The sequence below is a fragment of the Agelaius tricolor genome, unplaced genomic scaffold, assembly GCF_023055355.1.
Source record: "Agelaius tricolor isolate 1412-34295 unplaced genomic scaffold, bAgeTri1.0.p SCAF_17, whole genome shotgun sequence".
Classification (NCBI taxonomy): Eukaryota; Metazoa; Chordata; class Aves; order Passeriformes; family Icteridae; genus Agelaius; species Agelaius tricolor.
Window position 1 is genome coordinate 15196619 of NW_027269277.1, and position 16248 is coordinate 15212866.

Genomic DNA, 16248 nt, shown 5'->3' on the forward strand with positions numbered 1-16248 from the left:
ACCTCCCGCCCTCGCTCCCCAGCACGGGCGGCCGTGCGAGGCAGGGTTAAGACCCGAGGACTGGGCGCTCTCGCTCCACGCCCTGCTCGGGCTGTGGACACGTTGTGCTGCCGTGGCTCAGAGTGGGTGGCCGTGGGATGCTCTGCTTGCGGATCCCTTGCGTGCTGCGGGGAGGAAGGAGAGCGGCCATGGGGGTTTAGGCTCTGCCAGAAGGGATTTCCTGTACGTGGGACTTGCATGCACCTTGAGGCACGTGGAGGTGAGCCCTGGACACCATGTGCCATTTCTTGGGAGCTGTAGGAAGGGTCCTGTGGTCCCCCTGCCACGCTGGGTGCACAGCACTTGCCCAGATGGGGAGCCAGCAGTGCCCTGCTGCAGCTGGCTGTCCCCAGGTATGGGTGGCCAGCAGTGCCCTGCTGCAGCTGGCTGTCACCCTGTATGGGTGGCCAGCAGTGCCCTGCTGCAGCTGGCTGTCCCCAGGTATGGGTGGCCAGCAGTGCCCTGCTGCAGCTGGCTGTCCCCAGGTATGGGTGGCCAGCAGTGCCCTGCTGCAGCTGGCTGTCCCCAGGTATGGGTGGCCAGCAGTGCGCTGCTGCAGCTGGCTGTCCCCAGGTATGGGTGGCCAGCAGTGCGCTGCTGCAGCTGGCTGTCCCCAGGTATGGGTGGCCAGCAGTGCCCTGCTGCAGCTGGCTGTCACCCGGCACGGGTGGCTGGCAGCACAGGGGTCAGCACGGTGCCTGCTGCTCTTGCCGCACAGCCCAGGCTGTGGTGGGAAGTTTACTCCATGTTCGCAATCTTTGTGTCCTGGTGTGGTGGCCCCAGCTCTCCATGAGCTTCTTTAGTTCTGCTGATAAGTCAGGAATGACCAGGCAGTGACATCTCAGCCCTGCTCATGGTATGCTGGGCAGTGTCTGAAGCCACTGTTTAATCTTGCAGAAAAGGAAGCTCTTAGTAATAGCACAGGGTTAGGATTGCCACAAAGCTCAGGGAAGTCCCTGCTTTTCCTGGAGCAAGTGTGGAGCCCAGCTCCAAGTCAAAGCTGTTCATGCTTCCCCAGACTCCTTTCCCTGTTCTGCTCCCACGATGAGTCAGTGTGGGCTGGTGACACAGGCAGGAGGACCCCCTTTCCCTTTCCCTTTCAGCCGAGGAGAAGCTGGACGGCTGGGCGAGCTGGGACACCAGGTGGCACGTACCCGAGCAGACACAGGCCCCCTTGTTTGATGACCTGAATTCTTGAGAGCCCTGTGATGAGCAGGGTCATCCTTTCTGCATGAGTTCCTGGTTTAAAAGATGAGCCTCCAGCAGTGGCGGGACAGCTTCCCTGCCTTCTCACACAGACACTCTTTGTCTGCAGTCTGCCTGGGTGACAAAGGGAAACATCCACTGATGGGGCAGGGATGGTCTGAAAGTCCACAGGAGCTCACCACCTGCCTGAGGCATGGGTAACATCTGAGGTCGAAACTGCACTGGCGGCTCTGGCTGTCTGCCCGGAGAAGTGTGGAGGTGTCCAGGCAGAGAGATCACAGCTCCACTATTTTAGGTCCAGGGTTTTCTCATAGCTATGCCTAGCCCAGTCATTAACCAAAATGTTGCTTCATGGCAGCCTCCAGCTCCCCTCCTCACCAGCATCTCCTCTGACCCCAAGGTGTTGTGTTCCTTTCCCATTTGTCTCCTGCTGACCCACGGCTGTTTGCTGCTTTCAGCAATTCTTATGCTTCACCCTGTAGCAACCCAAGTTTTGCCACTCCTGTAGCTGAGCTGTTTGCACTACGTGAATGGGCCTACGCTCAGCTTTGCTGCAGCCATCTGGCCCTATGTGGGAGGCTGCAGCTCCTGCAGTAGTATTCATAGCCCTGTGCAACCAGAATGTGTCCAGCTCCTGAACAGCTTCTGTGCCTGGGAGGTGGCAGAGGTGTTCAGGCTGCCCAGTGCCACAGGGTTCAGAGTTAATCTGATTTTATCCCCTGATTTTCAGGGTTGGTGGCAGAACTACCTCTCCTCCTGTCCAGGTCTCTGCTGTGGGCCCTCAGTGGCTCTCAGCAGGGTTAGCTTTCCCAGGTGTGTGTAAGGAAGGCTGCTTTTGTGGCTGTCTGACTTTTAAAAATCCAGACTGGAAGGCAGCTTGAGGCATTATTCCAGGCTGCACTCAAGCCTTCCCTTAGCATCTTACAATGCTAATGCCTTGTTACTCCTGTGTCATCTCTGCAGACACTGAACGGGCAGTGGAAATTCTGACCAGATACCAAAGCACCCTGCGGTCCCCGGAGGAGCAGGAGTTAAAAGCTTCCATTGGAAAAGTTTCGCACATCTTCCAAAGTGAACTCTTCCAGGCTCTGCTGGGTAAGCCCCTGCCTTGCAGCCCCTTGCAGTCCTTGTGTTTAGTGGGGTTTCCTGGGAGCCTGATCCCACGCCGGTGCCTGGCACTGAGCAGTGCCTTCTGTGGAAACACCTGGCATGCAATGCCAGGGAGCTGGGCTGTCTTTCCCCTCCAGGGCTTAGGCAGGAGATACCAGGGCTGCAATCACTGGGTGTTTGTAGAGAACAGCATTCCTCAGTCTGATTGAGGACACGGGGTAACACCTTCTTGATCAGGCCATGCCTCTTCTATCCAGCACCTGCTAAGGGATCCTGCCCTGCTGCAAGCACTCTCTGTGCAGTGCAGCCCAGGTGTGTCCAGGAAGGAAAACTGTATTTTTCTGTCTTTAAGAGAGAACCCACATATACCCAAGCTCCTCTGGGGCACTCTGCCCTTTCTTGTGCTTAGACCCACCAGTACTTGTGAGAAACACACAGTTCCAGCAGTTCCATTTCACACACGACTTAACAGCAAGGCTTATCTTGGGGCTGGATACCAGAAAATGGCATTTTGAGTACTGTATAAAGTTCTCCATGTGGATTGAGACAAATGAAGTCTTCCTGGACTAAGCAGCTTCTCTGTGTAATACAGCTATCTTGCTATTCTCCTTAAGTTCTGTTCACTGTGGGCCTTGGGAAATGCATGCAGCCCTGGTGGTTTCTGTTCCTGGATCTCCTGGGAAAGAAGCTGAGTTTCCCTCGTGGGGTGGAAGGGAAAGCACCCCAGAGGCTCTGCACTCTTAGAAGAAGACCCAGGCCCCAGGGTGCAGAGCTCCACATGTGCTCTGTGGCTCACTCTCAGTGCATTTTGACCCAAGGCTGTCTCAGCCCTGGTGCTCCCCCTCGCTGTTCTCTTGGCAGCTCTCACCTTTTCTTCACACCTCTGCAGCCTGAGTTCCACTTCTGTGCCTGCAGAGATGAGTTGCCAGCAGCTCCTCTGTGCTTCAGGTTTTCCATTGAAGATGAAGTTGAATGTTGTGTCCTGAGTAATTTTATTCTATCCTTTTTTCTCTCTTCATGTTGGAGCATCACCTAGAGACTTCCAGTCAGTCCCAGCATGTTCATTTAAAGGTCTTGTGCTGGAATGTCTGTGCCAGCAGCAGCACAGGAATGTGCCAAGGGTGCACTCCCCAAGACAGATGGGCCCCATACTGACGAGCCAGTGTACATCTCCTTTCTTATCTCTTAATTTATACAACCTGCTCTAAATGATCCCCAGCCTGGAGGCAGGGATCCCCAGCAGGCCTGTGACCTTGACCAACCTGACATTAGCCCAACACCCCTGGCTGCTTTCTTGTGCTGGCCAGTCCTCCCTGTGGCTGTGAAGGCAGCAAAGCAGCTTTCCCTAGGCCCAGGGTGCTGCTGTCAGTGCAGAAGTGCTGTGGAGAGAGTGTGGCTGCAGAGAACACGAGCTGGCTGCAGCTGCAGGCTGGCAGGCGGATGCTGCAGCGTCCCTGCTCTCAGCCATTTGTCTTGGTGTCCCATCAGCCCTGGCACGAGGGAGTGTTGGGAGTGTCTCTTGTTTACTGGTGACCTTTTCAACTGGTTTAACAGGATATTAATTCCCCGTGCCAGAGCGAGCCTTTCTCTAGATGTGTTTACCTAAACTAGGAATTTGCATTAATTACTTCCGCCCCCCCTCCTCAACTCCCTCCCCCTGCTTCCCCTTGGAGTGTGGGTTTGAGAATGTCTCTGTCCCAGCATGGACATTGTGTCTGGCTGTGTGCTCACTATGGCCACACACAGCTGGCACACACTGGGTTGCCTCGTGTCCATGGTCCGAACCAACTGGAGCACAGTAACAGCCCTGCAAGGATGATGGAACATTTCTATTTTCATTTTTATTTTCACCCCTCCTTTTCCCAGTGGGCCACTGTGTCTCTGCCTGAAGTCTGCTCCGAGTCACAGGGCTGGCTTGGTGTGGGAGGAGGATTTGCAGGAGAGCACAGACACTGCTCAGTGCGGAGTTCCCATCTCACTGCCCCATGCCATGCCAGAAGCTTCTGGCTCTGGAGAGGCCTTAGCCTGCAGAGCTCCCTCCTCTTGCAGCCTTTCAGCAGCACAGCCCTGCTTTTTTCAGCCCCTGGGGAAGATGAATGTGTGAGCATGGTCCATCCCTGTCTTCAGGCCACCTGCTCCTGCAGGTAATGCTCCCCTAGAGCACACACTGGCTGATTGGAGTTAGAACATCAAAATGCATCAGGCCATAGTAGAGCTCCCAGCAGTGCCAAACATCCTGGAGTTTGCCAAGTTAGTCCACATGAAAAATGCCAGGGATATGACTTTCTGTGGGCTTTTTTTTTTTTTTTAAGAATAAGCTGGTTTGGGGTCTCCAGAAGCCCCAGCCTCTGTTGTGTCCAGGATGCATCAGTGTTGTGCTGGATGGGCCAGTCACAGTGATCATACCCAGCATTGCTCTGCACATGCACCATGTTCTGCCAGACTCCTCTGAGCATGGCCCAGCCCTTTAAATCCCTGTGGCCACCTCCCTGTCGCTGGCTCAGCCTGTGCCGGGGGCACACTGCCCGTGCCAGGACAGCTCCTGTCCCGGCGGTGCCGCGGCTGGCTCGGCACGGCCCGCGCTGCGGGAGCTGCTCTGTTGGAATGTGCCAAACCCTGCTCAGCACAAAAGAAATTCCTTGGCTGTGCAGAGGGAAAACAGGCTGTGCTGGCTCCCTTCTCCTGGCCCCTCTCTCCGTGTCTGAGGCTGTGGAGCCAAGTGCGTGACTTGCAAGGAAACAGCCCAGCAGAGGGGTGCTCCAGGAGCCTGGGCTGGGGCGATGGTGACCCCGCTTTCCCTTTGCTCCGTGGAGCCTCTCGGGGAAGTGCTTGGTCTCTTGTGCTGCTGGGGAGGATGGGGCTTGCACACAAAAGCAGCTCCCTGACCTTTCCTTCCCAGAGCCGGGGCTGAAAGGGGCTGTTGTGCCCTTTGCAGTGGGAGAAGCTGGACAGGCAGGGTTTGTGTGTGTCCAGCTGTCCCAACTGCCAGAAGCTCCTCCCAAAAATCCTCTGGGACTCAGCTTCTCTCCTGTGCCAGTGCAGACCTCTGTAGGTCCTGTCAGCTGCTTGGCTCCCAGTCCTCTCCTGCAGCTCCTTTTACCCCGCAAAAGTTTCCTCATGACATCCTGATGTGATAAAGGCAAGAGGAGGGGCAGGCAGTGCTTCCCTGGGTGCAAAACCCCAGCAAGACCTGCTTGCTAGCAGCACAGCTGGGGATGGTGTAATGGCTTCACCGGGTGGCTGCAGGAGCCAGCCTGGAAAACTGGAGCAATCTGGAGGCTGCCCAACCCTGAGGACTCCTCCTCTTGCAGATTTGCCCATAGCAAGGATGGAAACTTGCAGCTTGCTTGGAAAAGATCTGCTGTGGCAGCCATGGGTGTGAATGGCAATGGGTCTGCTGCAAGGCTGGGGTTTCTGCTTGGGGTAAATCTGTGGTGCTGCAGCTGCTGACAGTGCACACATTGGGGAAGAAATGTCATTTTCTGGAAGTGCATGTGCTGGCTGGCACAAGGGCAGTGCTTTAGTGCACAGAGGCTGGTGCTATAGAAATATTTAATGGCATTTATCTGATGTGTTAACCCCAGGAAAAAAAAAATTGTTCAAAAAATTATAATCTCTGTAAATCTTGAGTTACTTTTCCTTATTAGATCCAGAATGGATTTGCATGTCATCAGACAGAAACTGGGCTGTGAGACAGAACATGCAGCTTCATCTTTTGCTACCACAAGGTCCTCTTATGGAGGTTTTTCAGGTAGTGCAGCTCTTAAAGTGCACAGGTGAGGCAGACTTGTGTGCAATTTGTGATGCTCATAAGAAATGAGAGAAACCAGCATATATTTATATTACCTTAATGCCATGTGTCCTAAAATGTACTTCTATCCTTTGCTGCCTGAACCCTGTCCACCAATCCTGAAACTCCTCTAATCCCTGGTGCCAGCAACAATTCTCTCTTCTGGCAAGCACCTAAACTGGGCTGAGGGTTTTGGAGGTGGAGAGTGGCTGCTTCAGGGGACAAATTTCCTGCCCTTCAGGCTCCTTGCCAGCTGGGCTGCCCCAGGCTGTGTTCCTGCAGCAGATGGGTGACAAACGGGGGTGCCTGCAGCAGCACACCCCCACAATGGAGCCCTTCAAATCCTGTTTTCATTCTTGCAAAGTTTTGTGTATTCCCAGAGTAATCCGTGCAGCCAGAAGCTGCTGCTATCCTGTTACGCAATTATTATTTTTATAACCAGAGGGAGAGATGTTTTAGCAGGAAAACAAAGTCCAGTGTCTCTGACTGTGAAGTGAGGGCTTGCTGCGAGCTCATGTCTGGCTTGGGAGGGTTTCAGGGGCAGCCTGGGGGCTGTAGAAGGGGTGTCCCAGGTGCAGTGGGTACATCTGGGGACTCACACTCCTCCCATCATTGCCAGCTGTCTCCAGGGCACAGGACAGAGCCTGGCAGCACAAAACAGCAGCTCCCAAAGTGGCACTGATGCCAGGCAGTGGCACAGTGCTCCCTGCCCTTGGGCACCCAGCTGCTCTGCCAGTGAGTGAGATCTGTATCAGCTTTGCCCCTACAGCTGGGAGCTCACAGACCAGGCAGCCCCTGGGAGCTGCAAGATGGGGTTGAAGCTGCTCTTGTCCCATCTGCATCAGGGATGTGCTGCTGCAGTGCATGGGCACCTGGTTAAACACTGGGAGAGAGGATGGGGAATTGTGCCTGGGCGTGCAGCCCTGCTCTGTGAAAGCAGCCCTGGTGTCATGGGCAGAGTGGGAGCTTCAGACAAAGTTTATTATAAAAGCCTTCCTGTTGAGTCACAAGGTGAAGAAAGGACACCCTTCCTTTCTAAACTCACCCTCAGAGAGGAGCCTGGGTGCAGCTGGATCCAATTTAGCCCCAGACTTTGTCAATGGTGTATGTCTAAAGGATTATACAGGTGTAATTGAACCTTTATACAACTTGTCCCACAGGATTAAGGATGATAAACCTAATGTATTTATATAAAGGTATCAAATTATTTGTTTAAATGTATTACAATAATGATAAGGATTAGAGAAAAAAAAAAGAGCTTAATCAGAATTATTTACTAAACAATATGGATAGCTATAATTACTAGTGTAGGGCACTGTTTTTGAAGCAATATTAAAGCAATTATATTAAAGCTAGCTAAACAACTACTAAGTAGAGATTGATGTCACTCACCCATATCAATGACCAAGGGCAAATCACTGACTCAGCCTGAGGAGTGACCTTCAGGGGTGTCCCCACCCAAGGGAAGGATCTTCACACACCTCAGGGAGGTATGATGGAAGTTCTCACTGTGTAAAAGTGTGACTTGCCTTTTATAGTATAAAGTGATTGACTGTCAGTCATGTGCATTTTTTAGATTATTAGTCAGCAAAATATGCTTTGTGCTGAAAAAGGTGCAAGCAGCTCTTTCATTTCTTCTTCTCATCACTCCTGACTCTCACTTCCATATCCGAGTGCACATTCTTGCTGCTCCCAGCTCCAGTCAGGGAGCATGTCTTGAATGTCCTCATGGTGGGATCTGAGAGTTTGGTCAAGCTGGTCTCAGTATTTTTCAGCACTGAGAACAGCAAACCCTCCTCACTTGATCTTATCCCTGCTCAGCAGACCCTGCTCTCTCAGGCCTTCACTGATGAACCTGTGAGACAAATTTGCAGCTGCTGTATCCCTGCTTAGGCAGAGCATCCTGCTGCAGCCAGGGACCAGCCTCAGGCAGTGGCCAGCGTGTCCCTGCTTGCGCTGCCAGTGCTCACCAGATTTCCTGTTGAAATCTCTGTGATGTGGGTGTTTAATACCTCATGATGCCATGCTGTGGCATAGTTTCAGGTGAGAAATCACTGACTGGAGGGCAAGTGCAGGTGTTTCATCCCTGAGCTCCCAGGGAGTGCCATGGGAGTGGCCACATCCCCCTCCAGCTGAGAGCCACAGCTTGCCCCTCCAGTCACTCACAGAAGTGGGGCTCTCCAGCTTCCTCCACAGCAGATGCAGGTACAGAAAATAATCTCAGGTTCCTGCTGTGTCTTTTCCTGCTTCAAGTGCTCATTTATGCTGCCTTGACTTTTTGGCCCTGCAGGCTCTGCCAGGCTTCCTGTTTCCCAGGTGCTTGAAGGGATTTATGACTTTTTTTATGGCTTTTGGAAGGCATTTACCAAACTCTTTTGGCTGACCTCTTGGAGCTTTACCTTTAACCTGACAGTATTTACCATCCATTCTGGTTTTCTCATTTAGATGCAGCTTCAGCAGTTTAGATGAATGTCTTCTCATTTTCAATAGCCTCTTTTCCTCTGCAGTCAAGCCTTGCTTTCCTCCCTTTTGCCTTTACAGTATCCTCCAGCCAGACACTCCATGTCTGTTCTGATGTCCCAGTGGGTCTCTCTAAGTAGGCTCAGAGCCTCCCACAAGCTTTTGTTACCCCTTTCAGTTTCTTCATAAAAACAAGTTCTCACTTTTGATGTAGTTTCCTTTTTGAAATTAAACATTTCTGCAGTGGATATGTTGACCACTCTGGAGGTGCTGGCTCTGGAGATAACTGGCGGCTGCCAGGGGCCAGCAGCTGCCTGAGTGTGCAGCAGTGGGAGCTTCCTTAGGGAGGAGCAGAGCCCACTGCAGCCCTTCTGCTCCCTGGAATCCTCTGTGTGTGACCTGGAGAGGGTAAAATCCTCCTGGCTGGGCTAGGAGAGGGGCTGGGCTCCCACCTCTGGAGCTTTACCTGGGCAGCTGCTCTCAGGTCCCAGTCTCACCCCATAAGTGTCACTGGAGCAGTGAGGGCTGGCATACCCCATTTTTGTGTCTCTCTCCAGAGCCACTGTGGTTTACAGCAGCAGACTCAGGTCCTTGGAGCCCAGAATGAGGGTGCTTGATACTTGTTGTGGCAGTGTGCAGATGGGAAGAGGGGAGATAGCAGGGAGGGAGCTGGGGTCAACAGAGTTGTAGTCATCAGCTTTAGAGCTTGTACACTGAGTGCCCTGTGGCTTCTCTGCCTGTCCCCCTGGGAAGGGAGCCTCTCCACAGGCTGGGGGTGCTGTGATGGGGAGGGAATAGCCCATCAGAGTCAGGGCAGGCAGGGGCTGCCTGGTTCAGGAGGCTTGTCAGAGCAGCAGGGACAGGGGATCATGCCTGGAGCTGGCACAGCCTGGAGGAGAGCAGGATGGGCTGGGTGCTGGATTGATGCTGCTGAGCAGTTTGCTCTTAGTCCCTGTGGCCTGTGTGGTCACTGCTCTGTGGACATTCCCATGCCTTCCAGAGCCATGGGCACTGCACGGTGAGCCAGGCACCCCACTACACCTCCTGCCTTGCACAGGGCGAGTGGTGGGCAGCACAGCAAGCACAGGGGGCCAGCAGAGCCCTCTCCCAGGGGCCAGCCTCTCACAGAGGGCTCAGACCCTGGGGGCAGAGTGGAGGTCACAGGTGCTGCACCCCACAGAGGCTGCTGTCAGGCTTCAGGCTGCCCCCTGGTCCTGAGGATGTTTCTCCTGCTGTTTTGCAGATATCCATGAATTCTACGATTTCACGCTGCGCTCTGCACCCGAGCAGTCTCCGAGCCTGGATGCACATCATGGCACAGCCAGGCAGCAGCCTGGGGACAGCGAGCCCAGCTCCACAGTCACACCCAGAGAGCCCCAAACCCTGCCTGAGGTAAGAGCCACCCTCGTGGTGCTGCAGGGCCAGACCCTGCACACTCCTGTGCTGAGAGGATCTCAAGGGGCACAGGGGCTGCTGGCCACCACAGCCTGCCCAGATCACATCCAGGCTGTTCCCACACATTCTCTGTAATAGCTTGTCTCATTAATGAGGCAACCTCCCTGGTTCACAAGTGTTAATTGAATTACTCATAATGTGAACAGCTCCAGCTCTGGCTCCTGCTCTGCAGTTGCAGCTGGATTATTTGCTCCTGTCTGACACTGTCTCCCATGGAGGCGTTTCAGCTCTCTGATCCAGCCACTTTTGATAAGTGAAGTAGGTTGAGTCTTTCAAATTTCCCTTTTCAGGATTTTTTTTCCCAGCTTTCAGATAACTTGTGTCTCTCTTATTTGCATTCTCTTCAATTTTCAACAGCATTCTAAAAGATACAGCACCAGGTGGAGAGGCAGGAATTGAGCAGTAGGGTCTCAGTTATCTCAAAGGCACCAAAGTAAATAAAATTGCCTCGTGTATTTGCAGGCCTTCTTTTCATCCCCTACTTCCTGCCTCCATCCCCCACTCACTGCCCTGCCATGGGATGCTGTAGGATCCCCCAAATCTAGTGCAGAAATGCAAAAATTCAGGGATTCCTCCTTTCAGTGAAATAACCCTATCAGATAAACACCATTTTCTGCCTCAGAGATTGAACTGGCTTCCCATCCCAGGTACTTCCCATCATTTGGAGTACCTGGGGGTACTCCAAATTTAAGTGTCACACAGGGAAGATGGAGCTGAATGATATCATCTAAGGAAGAACACTTTAAAGGAGTTTGGGGATCAAGAACAAGGAGGACAAAACAGCCCACAATCACTGCAGGAGATATTTGTGTTCCTCTGACTCAGGAGCCACTTTAGTCACATTTTTTCTTGACACCCTTCACATTGTCAGTCCCTCTAGTTAAAGTCAAACCTGCAACTCCAGTATGTGTTTAAGAACAAATTTTTAATGCTGTTATGCCATAAGCAGTGGGATCCTGCTTTAGTTTTTTGGGTGTCCTGTAGCCTTGATCCACCCAACAGTGAACTCTGCTGGCAATAGCCACCAGTCTCTGTGGCCAGGCCAGTCTACGCATCCCCAGGATTGAACAAGGACATTGAAAAATCAATGTGGAAACAAGCAGGGAAGCAACTGTGGGCCTTGCACAGCTGGTGTGAGCAGTGCCCCTGCTCCTTCCACTGTGCCCTGCCTGTAAGTGGGATGAAAAAAGCATCCAGTCGCAGGGCTTCCTGGCACTGAACACAGCCCAAGCCACTGACACCATCAAATCCCTCCTTCTTTCCCTAAAAAAATGTGTTTGAGATGTCTTGTGTTGCTGAAACGTGAAATGCAGCCCAGCAATGGCACAGTCCCAGAGTGTGGGGCCAGCAAACCTCCACCAGTGACCCTGCTGGCCCTGGAGCCAGTGCCCCGCAGGCTGAGGCATGAGAGGGGGGATGCCCATCGAAGGCACCAGGGGGAAAAGCTCCTTTTGGCCCTTCCAGAAGCAGAGGAGAGCCTGGAGGCAGCTGCCCTGCCCTACCCACCTGTCTCCCCTCTTTGTCTGCTTTCAGGGCTGCTCCTGGGACCGTGAGCAGAGGCTCGCCACAGGGGCCAGCGCTGCGGGGACAGCGCCACGGCTGGTCAGGGTGACAGCACGGCGGACAGAGGCACCAGCCAGTGTGTGCAGCCTGGTGCTCAGCTCTCACAGCACCCTGCCCCAGGTGAGCCTCCGTGCGCCCCACGCCACCTCCCGCCCTGCCTGGCACTGAGGGCACGGCGCCGGAGCCGCGCGCTCCCGGCACCGCGGGCGCGCCGTGTCCCTCCCCTGGGGCTGGCAGGGCCTCCTCCTGGCTCTTCTGCTGATGCTCTCACCAGAAAATCGAGCAGTACTTGTGCCAGGGGCTGGACAGCGCTGAAACCATCCCCTTGCCTTAGCAGTGGTGTCAGCCCTCGGGGCTGGGAGGGCAGGTGGATGTGGCGCAGGAATAACGAGGCTGCTGGAGCTGGAAATCCTCCCAGGCCCGTCCCTCTCGCCCCCGGCGCTGGCACGCTCCCACGTTGCAGATTTCCATATTTTTTTCTCTGAGCTCTTAAATGGCAGGTCCGTTCCTCAGCTTCCTGGGAGCTTTTCTCTGCTGTCTTATTTACTTGGAAACACCATTTATTTGGATGTGCATCGTAAAGCCCAGCCTCCACCTGGTGCAAGAAAATCCTTTGGGCTACACATTTGAGGGGAGTTTTAGGGATGAGTGAAGGGCAAAATGCACTTTTGGAAGGATGAAGTGGCCAGGAAGAATGGAGCTCACCACAGATTTAAAATTATATGAAAATGTTGTTTTTCTTGGCAAAGTTTGAAATAATGCTCGTTTGCTAAGTCTAAGTATTCTTCCAAAGTATTTTAAATACAAAAATTGCACTGCCTCTCTTCTGTCCTTTTTTAAATGTTTCCTTTCTTTTTCTGAACTGCAATAAAATGGGTAACACCCCATTTTTTTCTCTTACTGTTTAATTTCTCCTTTTCTCTTGTTTCTCTCTGCATTTTCAATCACTCACCATATCTTTAGCAGTTTTTGAAGGGCGAGACAGTGGTTTTCTGAATATGACAAGAAGATGAGTTTGGCTGCTGATTTCCATTTGCCAGTGGGTGGGAAACACCACATCAGGGGAATCACAGGGCAAAACCTAGGAGGGGGTGAGAGCCTGAGCAATTGGGAACAGATTCTGTTGTGATTTTAAGGGATTTTCTTCCTATCTGTCCCAGGCCATGAAGTACACCAGCTCTTGCATCCAGCCCCAAATGTCTGGCTGAGTTGCAATGTCTCCTTTAGCAGCAGACACATAGTTTTGATTGTAAGGCTTCATGCAATGGGGAATTTGCTCTGTCCCTGGCCTGGCTGGCCTGATGATTATTTATCCTTCACATTAAAAATCTGTATTTTACTCTTAGCCTGTATTTCTCTTGGTTTAGCTCCCAGCAGCAAAGAAATTTTGCTGCCTTTGTTTGCTAGGATGAAGGACCTTGGCAATCAGAATGTTCCCAACATGTAGGTATTTATAGATGCATCTAAGTTCCCTCTTAACTTTCCCTTAGATAAACTAAACAGATTGGCTTCTTCACTCGCTCGCTGTTGAGGCAGGTTGTTCCAGACCTGAAATAATTCCTGTCATTCTTTCCAGCCTCCTTCTTTCCTAGCCTGTGTCAGCATGGGGCCAGTCCTTGGTGCCAGGTGCTGGAGCTTTAGGGGTCACCCATTTTCAGGGGCTGCAGCTGCCAGCCCTGAGCAGGGGCTCACTGCCCTGAGATGGAGGAACAGTGGGGACCTGGGTGGCAGACTGGGACTCTGGGAGCACTGTGCTCTGGCAGGGCTCTCATCTGCAACCTCCTCCATCCAGAGGATGGTCATTTCACAGCATGGCTGCAGGCAGAGCAGGGAGCTGGAGGTGAAAAGCTGTGAAGATGGTAGTGTTCAGTGCCAGGTATTGCCATGCCTGTAGTCCTGCCTGAAACTTGGCTTTCTGCAGAAACCCAGCAGCTTTCCTGCAAACTGGAGCCAAGCAGTGCTGGAGAGCTGCAGGCTCGAGCAGAGCTGCTCTGCAGCAGCCCCTGTGCTGGGATGCAGAGTTCTTCATCACAGAGCCTTTCCCAGGATGTCACCTTCACTGCTGAATACAGGCCTGGCCCTGACAGAGGGAAGCGTTTCCAGCAGTTCCCCAGGAGACAGGATCAGGTGCCTGGGGCAGGCTGTGCTGCTGGACCACAGCACAGGCCCTGTTTCTCCTCCTTCACTCCTGCATGAAGGCACTGAGGACACCTCAGCTCCTGCCAGCATCACATCCCATGTCAGTTCTCAACAGCAGCAGCATGCAGGACAGCACCAGGGCTGCACAGCACCTACACACCCAGCTCCTGCCCTGCTCCATGGGGACTTACTGCTTTCCAGCCTTCAGTGTGTGCTTTTTATGCCACAGGCATTTCCAAAGCAGGTTTCAGAAAAATACCTGAGCTGGAAAATTGCATTTGGAAGAACCAGGGAAGCTTTTATAAGTTGATGATAGTTAATGCTAGGGCAGGGGAGCACCAGCTGCCATCCTGATGCCATCAGCCCAGGAATGAGAGCTCTAGTGGACACCCTGCCACTGATGAAAGTCAACACAATGAACTGGCTTTTCCTACCTGAAGTAAGTGCAATTCTCTTAGTGCATCCATCAATGTAAATAAGTTTTCCGTTGCCCTGGCTTTGTCCTCTCCCCTGCCCACAGCTCCCCACACCAATGTTCACAGAGCAAAAGCTACCATGACCTGCTTCAGGTCATGTCAAATAGATTGCCTCTCCACACAAATGCTTCCAGGAACAGGAAATTTCTGCCTGCTGGCAAGGATATGGGTGTGCTCTGAAGAGCCCTGCAGCGTGCAAATGGCTGCTACAAAGGAAGAGGTGCCGGTAAATACAGCAACAACATGTGCTTCCTGTTGAGGCTTGGTGGGCTGAAACCATCTCTCCGTGGCAAAGTGGATATTCAGCTCTCAACGGGGCAAGAGCAAAGGGACTTTGCCAGATAAAACGCCCTGTTGAGGCTAATAGAGGCAAAACCCTGCCTGAGCTCTGGGGCTTATGGGGTTTTATTTGCTGAATCCTTAATTCCAGCCTTTTCCCGAGCCCTGTGGTTGCCTCAGCAGGGCTGCTCAGGGCTCGTGAGCTGCGGGAAGACTCAGGAGGAGGCTCCCGTGGCCGGTGTCCCTCGCCTGCGCTCCCAGGCTGCCAAGGAAGCTGCTGCTCTCCGCAAACGCCGCTCTCATCCTCCGTGCAGGGAGCAGCCAGCTGTAAAGATAAATGAAAGAGGAACAATGCCGCTGATGAGCAGAGCTTTGCGCCTGCGAGGAAGCGCCGCTCTTCCCCTGCCACCCTCTCCTGCTCCCCAGCGCGGCTCCGCAGCCGCTGTGACTCCATCCCTGTCACCGCCTGTGCGGGGCCGCCCCTCCGCCCCCGAGCATCCCTCCCGCCTGCCGAGGCGTTCCTCAGCTCACAGCTCTGCCCTGCCTCGGCCTGACAGCTGACACGGAGCAACAGCAGGTCCTGATATGATGGAGAGTGCGAGGAGGCTGCCTCAGAGGACAGGCATTCCATGCGTGCCCCGCAATCCCCGGTGAACGGCAGAGCTCGCTGGCAGGGGTCAGTGCTGCTCCGGCTGTGTGCGGTGTGTGCGGTGTCTCTGAGCGCCCCGCAGGGTGACAGGGGCGGTCTGCGCTCCAGCCCGGCGGGGCTGAGGCCAGAGATGCCCCGGTCCCCATCCCTGTGTCCCAGGGAGGGCACAGCTCCGGCAGAAACGCAGTGTCGGGGTGTGAGGAGCCCTCTCTGCTGCACAAGGAGAGAGGGCCTTGTGCCCATAACCCACGGCTCGAGTGCCACACAGGTCCATGGAGCTCCCCGGGGCATTTGGCAGAGAAATGCGAGCTGTGCCGCCAGCGTGGCGACCGGCTGGCTGCTTGTCCGTCCTTCTCTCAAGTGTTTTTCCCTCTTTCCCAGTGTGCCTTTGGCCGGACCGGAGGGCGTTCCCGTGCCGTGCACCTTTGCCTGGCGGGAGCGGAGGGTCAGGATGGGACGGGCGTGTGGCAGATGCTGGAGATGCCGGCTGTGAGCTCCCTGCTCCCCTGCCTTGGCTGCAGCCTCGCCGCTCTCCATTTTCTCTGTGAGATACAGGAGAGGGGAAGCACCACGGAGCTGTTTGCTGTAGCGAGGAGCGTCAGGGAAATGAAGCAGATCTCTGGTGTGGGCGAATGTCTGACAGTGAATGCAGCCCCAGCAAGAAGCCCCGGTCAGGTTGCTCGGTTGCATGTGCCCTGCTGTCCCCACCACCCCATGCCCTCTCTGTGGGCTGACTGGGCAGGCAGCTGAAGCCATTGCTGCAGGCCACACTTTACCAGGCCACTGCTTTATCTCGACCTGAGCCCATCAGCATCGGCCCTGCAACCCCAAAATCCCAGGAAGTGCCCAATGCTCGAGCAATGGGACCGCAGAAGCAGCCAGCTCCTGGGGGAACTCTCCCCTCCCCATTGCATCCCCATGCAAAAGGGAGAGCATGTTTATTTTAGGAGAAGCAGAGAAGAAAAGCAGCAACCCCCAGCCCAGAAGCTGCTGCCCAGTGTCACTTGAGCCACTTTTTGCCCAGAGGTTGCTTCAGGGCATTCAGATGCTCTCCAGCGATTTTGTTTTTTGACATTGCAGAC

General features: G+C 53.8%; 1 protein-coding gene across 4 annotated transcripts in view; it reads left to right on the forward strand.

Annotated features, from left to right (window-relative positions):
- DLG3 (discs large MAGUK scaffold protein 3) overlaps positions 1 to 16248 on the forward strand; it is a 78402-nt gene that overhangs the window by 609 nt on the left and 61545 nt on the right. For 3 of the 4 annotated variants that reach the window (XM_071442569.1, XM_071442567.1, XM_071442568.1), the window contains exons 2-4: positions 2209 to 2340; positions 9849 to 9997; positions 11594 to 11743. In XM_071442569.1, coding sequence (XP_071298670.1) covers positions 2209 to 2340; positions 9849 to 9997; positions 11594 to 11743 — 431 coding nt within the window. The remainder of the gene's footprint in view (positions 1 to 2208; positions 2341 to 9848; positions 9998 to 11593; positions 11744 to 16248) is intronic. The other variant, XM_071442571.1, reaches the window with a different exon arrangement.